General features: G+C 38.6%; 2 protein-coding genes across 2 annotated transcripts in view; one reads left to right on the top strand and one right to left on the bottom strand.

Annotated features, from left to right (window-relative positions):
• The window catches only part of LOC311283512 (E3 ubiquitin-protein ligase RNF19B-like), a 320,725-nt gene that overhangs the window by 80,283 nt on the left and 225,469 nt on the right, over positions 1-14,973 (top strand). The gene's annotated exons all lie outside the window — the stretch shown is intronic.
• LOC311283508 (stonustoxin subunit beta-like) overlaps positions 1-14,973 on the bottom strand; it is a 32,236-nt gene that overhangs the window by 1,026 nt on the left and 16,237 nt on the right. The window contains exons 4-11 of the mRNA XM_084397954.1: positions 14,530-14,599; positions 14,184-14,280; positions 13,970-14,103; positions 13,793-13,860; positions 3,677-3,811; positions 2,788-2,883; positions 1,721-1,849; positions 1,296-1,439 (exon numbers count right to left, since the gene is read on the bottom strand). Of these exons, the coding sequence (XP_084254080.1) occupies positions 1,296-1,439; positions 1,721-1,849; positions 2,788-2,883; positions 3,677-3,811; positions 13,793-13,860; positions 13,970-14,103; positions 14,184-14,280; positions 14,530-14,599 (873 nt within the window). The remainder of the gene's footprint in view (positions 1-1,295; positions 1,440-1,720; positions 1,850-2,787; positions 2,884-3,676; positions 3,812-13,792; positions 13,861-13,969; positions 14,104-14,183; positions 14,281-14,529; positions 14,600-14,973) is intronic.

Here is a 14,973-nt window from a genome sequence, read left to right as displayed (position 1 = left end):
CACGTAAGAAGAAGAAAGAAGAGGCGTATGAATAGGCTATATTTGGGTCTTTTTCCAAACTTTCCCCTAATGGGATTCTTCTGGACTTTTTTTTCCTTACTCAGGACATATTGAGGATACAAAATCAGTTGAGTTTGCTTCTGTTGCAATTTGTTCAAGGTTGATCCCCATTTTGGCTTAAAGCTACACTATATAATATTTTAAGTTGATTTTTAGCAAAGAACAAGTTGTTATTTCAAAATTATACATTCTCATTAATGTGTAATCACTTCAACCAGCTAATTAAGTATTCTCGTAAGTGTATAATCTGCCATTTAGAATACATACGAGCGAGTCGCTCGAATGGCGGAAGCCATGATGCACCTCCATCTTGAAAATACATTAGACAAAGAGGGACATACAAGCTTCGCCTTTCTTTTTTTTTACACGCAGTGGCACCGTGACGAATGCGAGAGGGAGATTTGCTCGCGTTTGCCGGCAGATTTGAAATAATACGGCCACTGTAGGAGTTAAACCACCTTCGGAATGGGAGGGGATTAGCTCTCCATCTGCGCCCAGAGCTCCATTTCCATCGGCTTTATCTCCGTCAGTCTTCACCCGGTTGTCGTCAGCCAAGTCTCCACCATGGCTCCCCTCCTCCATCGACTTTGACGTGGGCTATCATCCTGGCTGCTCTCGGGGTCACCACCTGGCTACTCCTGCTCCTGGCTCCTTCCACCATCATCACCACCTTGGTTTCTCCCGCCACCATCGCATCTAGTCTCCAGCCCTTTGCTTGTCCCTTGTCCTCCTCCAGAGCCCTCACCCTCTCTCCTCAGTTGGGGGTGATGTACTGTCACAGTAATGCTCAGTTTGCCTGCCTTTGTTTTCATTTGTTCTCATTATCCAGACACTAGTTTATCACAATGGTTACTGATTAATTAGATCGCACCTGTTAGTATTCTGTTCATTATCATCATGTGTATTAGCCCTTCTGTTAAGTATTGTCATGTTTCACATGCCGTTTTGTTTGTTCTATGCCTGTGGAATTACCGGAGTTTGCTTTACTTAAACTCTTCTTTTTTTTTTTGGAACCCTTTTGCATCTTCTTCATCTTCATCGGACAGTACACATTACACAAAGATTACACAAGTCTTCCATTTGTTTACATGTTATATCAGCTTTGGATGTTTGCTTTGTCAGCTTTATACCCAAATCAAGAAATCATAAATGCAGAAATGTCAACTGTGATCTATGTGAAAATGAAAGTATATATTGTATGTATAGAGTATTTCAATAGAGGGAGAGAAACTCACCATGTCCACATTGAAGTCATTAAATCGATACCACTGATGGTCCTCAGATGACTTGATGTCAGCATAGTAGTGTCCATCACTGAGGGAACCAGTGTGATTGACTATAGCGTACAGGTCATAGACATGATGAACACCACCCTCTTCCTGAAATAACAGATACGACATATATTTAAAATATCAAAACATTATAAATATTGCTACTGTATTCATTCCTATATACTGTATACACAAATCCTGATTGATACCAGGTCTATACTCTATAATATTTAGCTGGTTATGAATGCAGATGTCCACTACTGAAACCACTAAAGTGAATCAATGGAGCACATTCACGTTGGCTATATGTTATAAATGAAGTGTCAGAATCAGAAATAAAACAAGAAAAATTTAGCTTTACACACGTGGGAATCACAGAGTAGTCAAACCTGAGCTGATAACCGGAGAGGAATTTCAACAGGACAGTTGTTCTTCCTGAAAGTCATGTAGTTGTAATCCAAGTAAAACCTCTTCAAATGTAGAGTCAGGACTTCTGGCAGCTCAACAATAGAGCACCTCTGGAAGAAATATGGTTTTATTTAGAAAAAACAGCATGTTTTCAATTGTACCAAGATCAGGGTGGAACATATAGAGCTGGTAAGTCCCGCCCATCCGTAAATCCCCACTGGACCTCGAGGTTGAAAAACCGTCAATGCAAGTGAATGGGAGAAAATAATTATTTTCTGGTCCCGTTTGAATTGTGCCATGAATGTGAACATATGTTGTCTGTGAATTTTTTATATAACTTTTCATGTTACGAGTTTGACAGTATATGGTATGATTCTTCGGCTAGCAGTTGTGGAAAAGACATAACGAGAAAGACTACATGTCGCCTATGTGACGTCACCTCATAAAGTTGACTTACCCGTGGTTTTCGCCAACCTCAACGATTTTGTCCTCTCCCTGAAAGAAGGCGGTGAAGTGCACCAAAGACACAGTCATGTTTAGCGGGATCCGTGAGCTAGTGTCCGTGTGCGAGTGGTGGTGACGTTTCAAACGCGTCGAAAGCAGCGAAGAGTTGTAGTCCACAAAGTGCTCTCACACAAAGTCTACCCGTATCAAACTTCTACCCGCTAAATTGTAGCATTCTTTACACGAAAGATTATATAAAAAATTCACAGACAACATATGTTCACATTCATGGCACAATTCAAACGGGACCAGAAAATAATTATTTTCTCCCATTCACTTGCATTGACGGTTTTTCAACCTCGAGGTCCAGCGGGGTTAGCGGAAGGGGGCGGGGCTTACCAGCTCTATATTATTCTAATCTGTAATCCAGATTATTCTTTGTTAAACTTCTCAGTTTGTCTTTCTGAAATAACTGGTTTCACATCTCAAGTGTTCATATTTCCACTAACACTGAGATTTGCACAAACTATTAAAGCTCTACATTAATTTTTTTAAAAGACACTAATGCAGGGCTGAAAAACTTCAAGTAAAATATAAATCTCACAGTTTCCATGTCAGTCATAGTGTTGCAGATTTCACAGAACAGCTGATCCTCTCCGTCCATGGGCATCACTTCAAACTGTGCTTCAAAACTTTTTATCTGAAGCATACAGTTTAAGAATAAGAAATCATAGCAAAAAAAAAAAAAAAAAAAAAAAAAAACCTCTGCATTTCTGGTCTCATTTCGAACTCATAATAATTTGTACAAATAAACAAGGTGAAAAAATTAATTATTCATTGCATCAAAACAATCAACCCCTATTCCTACCAGGATTTTAATTTTAAAGATCTAAATTTCAAGATGCCTTAAAAAATAAAGCATTTTGTGAAGACTTTAGTCAAAGAATATTTCATTGCTCAGAAGTTTCTCTTTCAATGCTCAGGAGACTAAATGGGTATTTAACTACATAGTTTGTCTCAGATGTAAGAGTTTTAAGGTAAGAAATGAATGTGGAGAGCAGATTAGATCATTGGATCATGGTTAAATTTAAACCAATTTAACATTTGTTATGGCTGAACCTCTTTGCACAATTTGAGACATTGTTGAGATCTCTTCTGAAACTCTAGAGGAGACACATGTGACATTACTGCTCCAGATTACTGAGAGAAACTCTGCAAAGGTCAGAAATGGTTTGTTTGAGCTGATTTGAAATTGTGTTGCTTGGTTGATTTTCCTCATGGCAAGTTATATTATATTTATGAATATTGGAAATGGCACCTGTAAACTGCAGTCAATTTTGCCTGCCATAACATGCCCGTTTTTGCAGAAATATATGTAAAAAGACATTTATTTCAGATTGTGAAGAAGTTCATTTAATATATAATTGTATTTTTGTAAATGCTACTTTGGTTCAATCTTTAAAGTATTGCATTTATTAAGTCATAATACTTACAACACTGATGTCCTCAGAGAGATCAGAGTCCAAAGTAATGGGCAAAGAAAAAAATGAATTTGTTTCCTCAATGGGACGATGATTGCTACCTGTATACAGACAGGTGGTTGAGTGTTTCTTCTTTCCCTGGAATATCTGTAAAACATTTTGAAACTCCAAGATAAATTTTTCAGCATCTTATTTTAATGTTTATTGTAACAGTGTGGATATCACATGACGACGAAGGAGTAAACAACAATATTTGTATAATTTTTGTAATATATATATATATATATATATATGTATGTATATATATATATATATATATGTATGTATATATATATATATATATATATATATATATATATATATATATATATATATATAAATTATACAAATATTGTTGTTTACACATGGGGGCATCCATTGGCTATCAGACCATCACCTGCTGTTAGCATCCCATTGACTCCCATTCATTTTGGCGTCACTTTGACAGCGAATAACTTTACATCTGAGGCGTTTAAAGACTCCATATGTCCATTATTTATTTCTAAAGAAACACGAAAATGTATAAAAGGCTCCATTACCTTGTAGCTTACGTTATGGCCCCGTAGATGCAGTATTTTTAAAAATAGGCTAACGATTGCGTCATAACCACGCAACTCTCTGTCGCACAGTAGAGAGATTACCGTATGGACAGGAGGAGAAGCTTGCGGGCGATCGGGGGGACGTGGAGGCAAAAAGTCAGATAAAGTCAAGGGAGAAGCCCATAGAGAGTCATAAAGTTTCTCCTGCTCCTAGCTTATGGACAGCTCCTACTCACACTCTCCGTCTCTGCAAGTTTCAGAAGGGAATGATTCAGATTTCTCTCGGCACAGCTACTAGAAGACAGACGGGTTGCTCACGTCACATCTACGTCGTCAAGCTCAGTTTGAGTCTGCGCAGTACGCTCAGCCATCAGGAAGTGAGTGCTTCTAAAGCCCAATTTATACTTCTGCGTCAAACTCACGCCGTAGCTACATCGTAGGCTGTGTGTAGCGCGCGTACCCTTCGGCGTACCCTGACGTGCACCTCTCCAAAAATGTAACAACTCGTCAACTCTACGCGGACGCAAGCGTTGAGATTGGTCTGCTAGGACCGCTCCCTCGGGTTTCACATGCTCCCTCTGCGCGTCAACGCGGACAACGATGCAGAAGTATAAATGAAAACCATGCGTTGCCTACAGCGTAGAGGCTCCAGCGTAGGTCCAACGCAGAAGTATAAATCAGCCTTAATTGACTTCACTTTTCACCGTTGAAATCTATGGGGTCGCTGTCTCCATTTCTTATACTGTCTATGTTCAGTTCTCACCAATTTGAAGAGAATGAAGGGGAGTCGTCCATCTTTTTTTACAGCCTATGCTCCAGTCTATGCTATTGTTTTCAACGCCCGCTTCACGTGGTAGGCCAATCACAACACACTGAGCTGTCTGGCCAATGAGAGCAGAGTAGCTCAAGGAAAGGAAGGATTTAGAGAGATTGATTCATCTCACGAGTCGTTTGAGAATCATTGAAAATGTGGTGATGTGCAAATGTATTAATTAATACAGTTTTTATTTTATTTTATTTTTTACCTTTGATGCATGTAAACATGTTGTAGGAGACTCCAAAAGAACATTAGGAAACTTTAAAATAGCATAATAGAGGCCCTTTAATAAAGCAGTCTAAAGCCTTGGCCTCACAAATTCACAGGTCAGAGTTCACCAAACTTAAACTATATTATTCAGCAGAATGCATTTTTTTTTTACCTGCATGAGCTTGCATTTAGGCTCTCCTGGGTTTGCCTGCACATGAGTAGGGTTTGCTAAAAAAAAAAATATATATATATATATATATATATATACACTGCTAAATTCTTAAGAAGGTTGTTTTGGTTATGTAATGTATATAATGTCAAAAACAAAAACAAAAATAGAATTAATAAAATTGAAAGAAAATAGTTCTTACATACATTTCCAAAGTATTGGAAGACCTATCACAAATGTGATAAATCTGTCACTTTGATTCCTTTATTATTCGGGTAAGCGTTGTACTAATCTTTCTTCCTCTTGGATTAGAAATTCTCCTTTTTTTTTTTTACTTCAGACACATCTCGGAATAGCTAAGAGGAAAACAACAGACGTGTTGTCCTCTTGTAATCTGCTATTGGTGAGTTATAAGCATTATATAGTATAGATTTAAATATACAATCTTGCATTTTGCCTGCCCTAGCCTAGTGGTGATGAAAAAGAGCAAATGTTGTTTTTGATCATGATTCATGTTAGTTGATCTGTAACGCACGATGGCCGCCTCCATGCACGGCAGTTCAGAGAATTTAGGCCTACAACACGTCAATTCATCCACTTCTCCCGAAATACATTAAAGTAAGTGGCTGGTGAAGTGCGAGAAGAATAGAGTAAATTTAAGAGTTACCTCCACAATGTGTGTCTAAACACATCATCAATTTATAATTATAAGGATTTGTATTGCCGCTTCCATAGACGCAGTGTGTATTTTATGAACTATAAATGTATTGTTTTGCTAGCCTAGAACATATGTGTATTTAAATGTCTGAAACCTAAAATAAACCTTATTCTCGATCTAAACGAGAACTAATCTCACCAGTCCAAATGCTCGTAGGCGTCAAAGGGTTAACTAACGATCACATGCGGTGATGATGCCAGGCACCTTCACGAAACACCAGCCTGCCAATTTACATCACTCAATTTTGGAGGGGCTTTTAGTAAATCCGCCTGCCGACTGTCCTTTGGCCGTTTGCTTTTTGGGGGTTCAGGCCAAATTCTGAGCTCTAAGCACTCCCCTCGGCCAGCACACCACATACACATAACATTTGCTCTATCTTTATTATATGTAAATGTGAACAATAAAAATCAAAGTGGTTGTGTAAAATAGGCACGTAATATCAATATAGCCCTGAATCTAATCATATCGTAATCGTATCACAGCCTGTTTTGCGGTATACATAGTTCCCACAGGCCAATTAATGTCACGTGACCTCCCCGGAGACGCCATCTTTGAGGGCAAAAGCTGCTGTGTTTACAATGTTTTACCATACTGTCTATGAGTTTTACAAGCAAATTTCGAATATTTCTTTCTATTTATAATGTTACGAAAATCATGAAGAGACAAAGTGACAGAGATTATAAAGAGACTCTATTAACACAAGACAGAGAGAGGTACAATGCGAACATTTCAGTCATAAATGGTGTGGATCCGTATGCGCTAACAAAGGAAGCACTGAGCGCTGATTATGCAGCTTTGCCTTAGATACAGTATCATGTGTATCATTATCTGGTATTGGCTAGGAGTTTTAATACATGTGAGCAATTCCGAGCCTGGAAATATGTGCATGAATATGAATATACACGGTATGAAAATAAATAAAACTCGCGTGCAAATTAATTAATGTAATGCGGAACTACTTTATACGCGGGTTCTTTAGGGACATAATCTGAGATTGCCGTGCTGGAATGTGTGTGTGTGAGAGTGAGAGAGTCGCGGGCGCGATCGAACAGTGGAAACAATGTTGTTTTTGTATGTTTTTAATATCTCGTCATTTTGTTCATACAGGACATAATTCAAACTGCAAAGTGTTAACTTATATTTGTGTACACTCGCAATAAAAAACAACAAATTCTTGCGTGTTTTGAGGGAGTTTCTTTCCTGTTTATCCTCGCCAGCCATTACCTCCGTCGTTGTTCTGACAAAAGCTTAGTCTTCTCACATTCACGAAGTCTAATGACGGGTATACTGTAAAATCCAAATTTAACTGAACCTCCGACACGATTTAAACATCCATTGACCCAGCAGGAGATCACCATTTTCACTTTTTATCACGAAATTAACTCGCTTCAGCTTCTTCTACTATTGTTCTGCCCACAGAAATGGCGCCGGGTCGGCAAATGCTAAAAAACTAAATTTAACTGAACCTCCGGCACGATTGGAACATCCATTGACCCAGCAGGAGATGACCATTTTCACTTTTTAAATCACAAAATTTCCGTTTCAGCTTCTTCTTCTCGTGTTCTGCATTGTAAGAATGTTGTGTTCTGCCCTCAGAAATGGCGCCGGGTCGGCAAATGCCCGTATGTTGTGACGTCATGTGGGAACTATGTATTGGCAAATATCATATTGCTGACTAAAGCTGGGCGTAGACTGTGCACTTCTGAGGTCATGGGCCCTTGCATGCGTTATGAGTCAGTCAACCTGATAATCGTGTCACAGCAGTTGGTACACGGCACGACTGTACTGCATGCACAGCAATTGGGTGAGCTTTTGCACTAAACACAGAGGTTGGAGTAAATAAAAACTTGGCTGTGCAAATGATTTGTTGAATGGCAGTGAACAGCATGGTCATTCCATTCAAAAACACTCTTTGTGTGTGTGTGTGTGTGTGTGTGTGTGTGTGTGTGTGTGTGTGTGTGTGTGTGTGTTCACGTATGTATGTGTGTGCATGGAATTGGGGAGAGCCTACTCTATTGAAATGCGGGCTGACTCCCAATATATCGAGCTGATTTTTTGAACATTTTTAAAAATGATCACGATCTTGGGAGGAAGTTATATAGTATCGACTCGGCTCATCTCGTAATTCCTCTCACACGATGCGAGCTGCGACCATACAATCATCAACGATTGACACAAGCTCTTCTGATGGAAAAATTAAGTTTGAAAGCTTGTTTGACAGCATAAATCACACAGTGGATGCCCAGAATAAGGGAATCAATGTCTGATCATATTGAGACAAAGTATCGGATTTACACTCCCAGTTTAAAGCATGGATCGGTCTTGAGTGAGTAAGCAGCAGAGAGCATTAAACAGCGCTGTGACTGAGACGGCCAGAAAGAAGTGTGGCATGAGTTGCTGAAACCATTTTTATCCCACGTCCATATCTCTGCATCCAAACAACCACTGATGCACAGAACCAAGTCTCGCCCTACATTTATTCTTTTACAATAATGTACATCAGAATACAGAAGAAAAGATATGATGCTGCTTCCTTTTCCTCACAACTTTAACTAGGAATTCAAGCAATGAACATGTTAGGAAGATTTTCAATCAACAAATCAGCACCAATATAAAAATCTACCATGAAGATTTACTGTAGTAACTTTGATCAGTAATTAAGTTGGCTTAGAGAGCCAACTTACTGATATTGTACTTAAACTTAATATTATTATTATTCTTCTTACTAAAAATTTATACTCGATCTATCCTAGAGCTTTAACTCTACATACTCCAAACTCGGCTCAGACCTTCAGACTGTTCTGACTCGAGATGCTATATCTTTTTAGACTGATCGGACTTCAAAACTCGGAAAAACTCCCATTGACTTAACATTGTGGAATGTTTTCAGATTCAAACTCACCAACCGACAAAAATTTAAATCTAAACACCTTGAAGACTAAACCAAACTGCCGTTCTATATACTATAGACCTTATGTAGCCCCGCCCCCTTTTCAGCGCTGCACTCGTTGTCTTTTGACTTCCGGTTTTATTTTCACAGCGATCTTGCATATTTATGAATGAACGGCTCAATTTAAAATCTTGCCGGTCTACTGACATTTGTTAAGACATCTGGTTTAAACATTACAATCCTCATGATAACTTTCGTTAAATTTCGTTAACTTTATATTCAGTAAATCCACTTCAAAAGCTAATTATTCCTAGACAGCAATGCCATAGAGATATACAGAGCGACCGCAAAAACGGAAGTTCAAAGACAATATTCTAAAGATGGCGGAGCCCTTGTTTCTCTGGCGCATAAAGTCTATATGAGCCATTGAGACTCATTTAAACTAACAAACTCATCCATCTATCTACTTCAAACTATTTTAAACTTTAAACTACTTTAAACTTCAAACTAAATTAAACTTCAAACTAATTTAAACTTCAAACTACTAAATTTACTTTGTTTAAACTTATAAACTCTAACCTCATACACTTATGAACTAATTAACTTATAAACTCATGAATTCATAGACTTATGAACTCTTGAACTCTTAAACTCATTTAAACTTATTAACTCTAAACTCAAAAACTCGTACTTATAAACTCATCAATTTATACACTTATAAACTCTAAATTCATAAACTCTGAGTAAACTTCAAACTAAACTTCAAACCACTTTAAACTTCTTAAGTTTAAAGCTTCCAGCTCCCAAGCAACTCCATAGCAACCAAACTTGAGTACCCTAGCAACCGTTTTGAAAGACCTATATCTCTGTATCAGAACATCGTATAGAGATGAGGTTTGGCTCTTTTGACTCATGCTAGCAAACAGCACTTCCAACATGCTACACATGCTAGCACTGAATAGCTACATGCTAATAGCGATTAGTTAAGTGCTAAATCATGCCAAGATCATGCTAATAACTCTATAAAAACTCCATAGTAACCATCTGAGACAACTTCCAACAGCCTAGTAACACCATAGCAACCACCCAGAATACCTTAGCAACCACCCTGAATGCCCTAGCAACCACCCAGAACACCCTAGAAACCACCAAAAATACATTGGCAACCGCCTAGAAACCCCATAGCAACCACCTAGCAACACCTTAGCAACCATACAGAACACCCTAGCAACCGCCTAGCAACATCCTAGCAACCACCCAAAACACCCTAGCAACTGCCTAGCAACCACCCAGAACACCCTAGCAACCAACCAGAACACCCTAGCAACCACCTAGCAACCACCCAGAACACCCTAGAAACCACCAAAAATACCTTTGCAACCGCCTAGTAACACCATAAGCAAACACCCAGAACACCATAGCAGCCACCTAGCAACACCCTAGCAACCACCCAGAACACCATAGCAACCGCCTAGCAACCCCCCAGAAAACCCTAGCAACCACCTAGCAACCACCCAGAACACCCTAGCAACCGCCTAGTAACCACCCAGAACACCCTAGCAACCATCCATAATACCTTAGCAACCGCTTAGCAACACCATAGCAACCGCCCAGAATACCCTAGCAACCACCTAGCAAGACCATAGTAACCACCAAGAACACCTTAGCAACTGCCTAGCAACCACCCAGAACACCCTAGCAACCACCCAGAATACCCTAGCAACCACATAGCAACCACCCAGGACACTTTAGCAACCGACTAGAAACACCCTAGCTACTTTTTAATTTAAAACTAATTCAAACTTTAAACTACTTTAAACTTTAAACTACTTTAACCTTTAAACTACTTTAACCTTTAAACTAATTTCAACTTCAAACTAATTTCAACTTTCAACTACTTTAAACTTCAAACTAATTTAACCCTCTGGGGTCGACAAACGCGCCCGCGTTGTAGCACAATAAACTTAAATTACTCCGTCATTTATGGTCATACAGAAAAAAGAAATATAAAAAAATTATCTGTGATATTTCTACTTTTGTATGTGTCCACTTACAATCAAATCAAAACATTGTGCTTTTGTAAAATAAAGAAAATAAACAGGGTGTGCGTTCTGCCTCTCCGTCGCGGTGAACTTTTTTTTCTTGAGCACGTCTATAAACTGAAACAAAACTCAGCGAATACCTGTCACACATTTATGAGCCATATACCTTTATAATCATTTAAGTGTGTACTTTTAAATTATCGGATTCAAACTGAAAACAAATATTCTCTGTTTAAGTAATTTGTAAAAAAACAACAAGATGTCCAGCTTCTCAAACGCTTGCTCATTATTTTTAATTTGACCACGCCCACAAGCGCAAAAGAGATTCACATGCAAATCTCCACATGGAACGCGATCGCGCTCATTACCTCAAAAAACAAAACACCACACTTCATCAGTCTCTGCTTTTCGTCGAGTTTGAAAGGCGCACCGTGAGCTTACATTGGATTTACCCCAGAAGAAGAAGAACGCGATTTGAAGACAAGAAAGATGTAAGGTAAGAAATTCTTAATTATATTAGTTAATGTTATTGTTGCATAAACTTCACATTGCAGTCGAACTGTTGCTAGATATATGGTGAATATTATAATATTTAGACCCGTGTTTACTGTTACTGGGTTTGTGGATATCTGCTCAAATGTAGATATGTATGGTAACCATAATGTATCATATTTGAGCGCGATCGCGTTTGAATGTTTGATATTTTGGATCGCGATCGCGTTTGAAAAGCATATTGCACCAAACGGCTTCATGTTTTTACTATTATCTCATTTCATATCATCATAACGAATGGAAACATTTGAAGTAACATGATAATCAATATATTTTTCTCTAGCTTAGTTGTTACTGAAATCTTTTGGAAGATTTATAGGCTGCTATAGGTTATTGTTATTATTATTTTACCCAGCACTGCCCATAGCCTATGCCTACAAGGCACAACAAACCTGGTGTTCATTATATTATATATTGTTGGAAACATTTGTGTGTGTGTGTGTGTGTGTGTGTGTGTATTCTGTGAATTTTAAAAAGCAATTTTAACCAAAAAAATCTAAAATGTATTCCCAAAATCGTGCAGGCCTATAATCAGTATGTTCACTTTTTTTTTTTTTTTCAGGGCCCAGATGCCACTGAGTCCTGCTGACTTCAACATTCACATGAGTCTCTGTACATGAACATGGTAAAGTGAAAAGTGAAAATCAAACACCTTGGAAATGAAAGGTATGTACAATGTTTTCAGGAATGGCACAAAGGTCTCTGTCTTTGGATCATTGTTTTCAATAAGTGCTTTTTTGTCATTTGTTGTGTATCTTTGGACTATGTTGTGTTGTAAATAAATCCAAACAATCAAAAAGCCATTCTTTTTTAAATCTCCTCATTCTTTGTGAAAGGTTGGTCAGAATGATAGGGCCTGATAGCTCCTAATAGGGCCGTTAGGGGAGGGTCTTTGTCTTTCTCAGGTGTGAAGAGCTTACATATTAATGACCTCCGCATAAAGCTTTCTCACACAAAACACGTCGTACAAATTTTTAAATCAATATATTGTCTTCTCTGAATGATCAGTTTGGAGCAAATATTCTAGGCTACGTCATACAATTTTCAAAAGTCTTGTGAAGAAATAATCAGTATGGGTTTCATGGCCTTATTTCAGTGAGAATTTTTTTTTGTATTTTCACAAACCACGCATAAATGTCATTATCTCAAAACTACAAACTTTTACACACATGCTGTTGATATATTATTGTAGCAGAGTTTGTGCTGAATACAGTGTAATTAGACTTTAGCCATGAAAATGTCACAAGTAACAGAAATAAGTACAAATGTCAGAGCATGTCAGAACACCTCCAGGGCCAGAAAACACCTCAGACCCCAGAGGGTTAAACTTCAAATTACTTTAAACTTCAAACTAATTTAAACTTTAAACTTCTTCAAACTTTCTGGTCCGGCTTTGTCAAGCCAACTTAAAGTTTGTCTCGACGAACTTTTTAATCTAGTTAATTTTATAAGTGTAATAAGTTCATTTGTTTTTGTTACAAATATCGTGTCAGAACTCAAGTGTTATCTCTCCTTCTCTTCACTCTAATCTTTGTTTTCATCTTTTCCATGTAGCGGCCATTAGCAGCTGATTGTGTTCAACAGTCAGCACAGTAGTGTTTTGCCTCGCAGCTGTTTCTACTCTCTCCTTGATTTCTTTGCTTTATATTCTCTTCCTTCTTGCCCTGTCTCACTGCCAGTGTGTTTTATGCCTCTCATATTCACCCATGCCTCTCTATCCGTCTTGTCAACGTGTTTTTGTTTGTGTTTTTTTCCCTGCTTTCACTCCTGTCCTCTGCCCACTGGTCAACAGACTTCCCATCCCAGAGCTAACAAACACTTGTCCTTGGTTCTGTTTACAGGAATGGACTGCTCATGTATGACCTCTGTTCGCCGCTGACCTTGGGACTGATCTGCTCTGTTTATGCTGCTGTATCCCTGGTAATGACTTTATCATCTATCTGACTCCTCTATCGTCTTCTTTCTGCATCTGATCGCTATAAGGATTGTCTCTCTGGTGTTTGTACAGGAGATCTAAACCAAATATGAGGCAATAATGTCTCTGAGCGTTCTCTGAGAAACACTTCCAGAGCTGAACTGCTGTGAGATGATGATAGATGCTCCTCATGAAAGAGACAAAAGATGACAGAATAACCCAGAAGAAACTAGTTACCTCAGAGGATCCAGGAGTCTTTTCAAGGATCAAATGTAGAAGTTCTGCTGCGTCTCGTTGTTCATGAACTTTGGGTTTGATGGAGAGAAAGCAAATAACAATCAAACACTTATATTGAGTAACGTTTATCAGCAGAAACATTGACTGAATGCTGGAAACAGCAATAAAGAGACCAACCGTCTGTAATGCCGAGGCTCTTCATGACTCCAGCTGCTGAAACTGCAGTTTTCTGTTGTGTTTCTAATTCACTGAACAACTTCTTCAACTCTTCAGCCAAGTGTCCATCAGATGAAACACCGTATCTGTCCAAACTACAGAAGACATTGAGTGTTTATCGGTCGGCTGTTTGTCATGTTGTTTCCACTGCTGGAAGTGAAAGATGTTTCTTTACCTCTCGACATGTTGCCTGAATCCCTTCGTCGTGAAGAGCGTCTGAAGAACTGCATTCAAGCAGGAGGAGGACCCTTGATTCTCCAGCCCACAGTATCCTGATATGAGAAACACATTAACACTGGACTGACGTCCATCCAGCTGACCAGAGAAATATGAACGGTTGATTGATCTGCAGAGAACAAACTCACTGAGGATCAGACTGTTTCTCACAGAAAACAAACCGGATCATTGTGACAAAGTCGCAATCAAAGTGTTTTCTTTCAGTACAGCTCTATTCTAATCATGATTCACACGCTCTTTATTGATGGAGATGTTCAGAGCAGATGAAAGGGTCCATGTCTTACTTCTTCTCTTGGCTGTTGAGTCTGAGAGACTCTGGAAATGATCCTCTCTGGGTTTCTGTGTCTTCTGGCTCTGTAATATGTTTTAGAGGAACTTGATCAAACTCAAAGACTATTTACACAAACACAATATATCTGATTAAATGACAGTGTCAACAATGACACTTGATCGAACATCTTTACAATCTACAACTGCATTATATTCTGTGTCCACAGACCCAACACTGCTGAATATTAGCAGTAGAACAGAATATCATTATTAAATTAAATTTATAAAACGGATAGTTCCGGTCCTTGATTCTGATTTGTTGAGCCGCATTCGACGGCGTTGTAAATGACTCCACAAACACACCGGTGAGCGCATTACATCAGTGTTACTGCGCAACTGACATTTGTGACTCTTTGTTGCTGCATGTGTTGCTTAGCATAAATAAATTATCATCATAC

This window comes from Rutilus rutilus (genome assembly GCF_951802725.1).
Source record: "Rutilus rutilus genome assembly, chromosome: 23".
NCBI classification, from domain to species: Eukaryota; Metazoa; Chordata; class Actinopteri; order Cypriniformes; family Leuciscidae; genus Rutilus; species Rutilus rutilus.
Note: the sequence above shows the minus strand (reverse complement) of the source record. Positions and strands in the feature narration are given on the sequence as shown.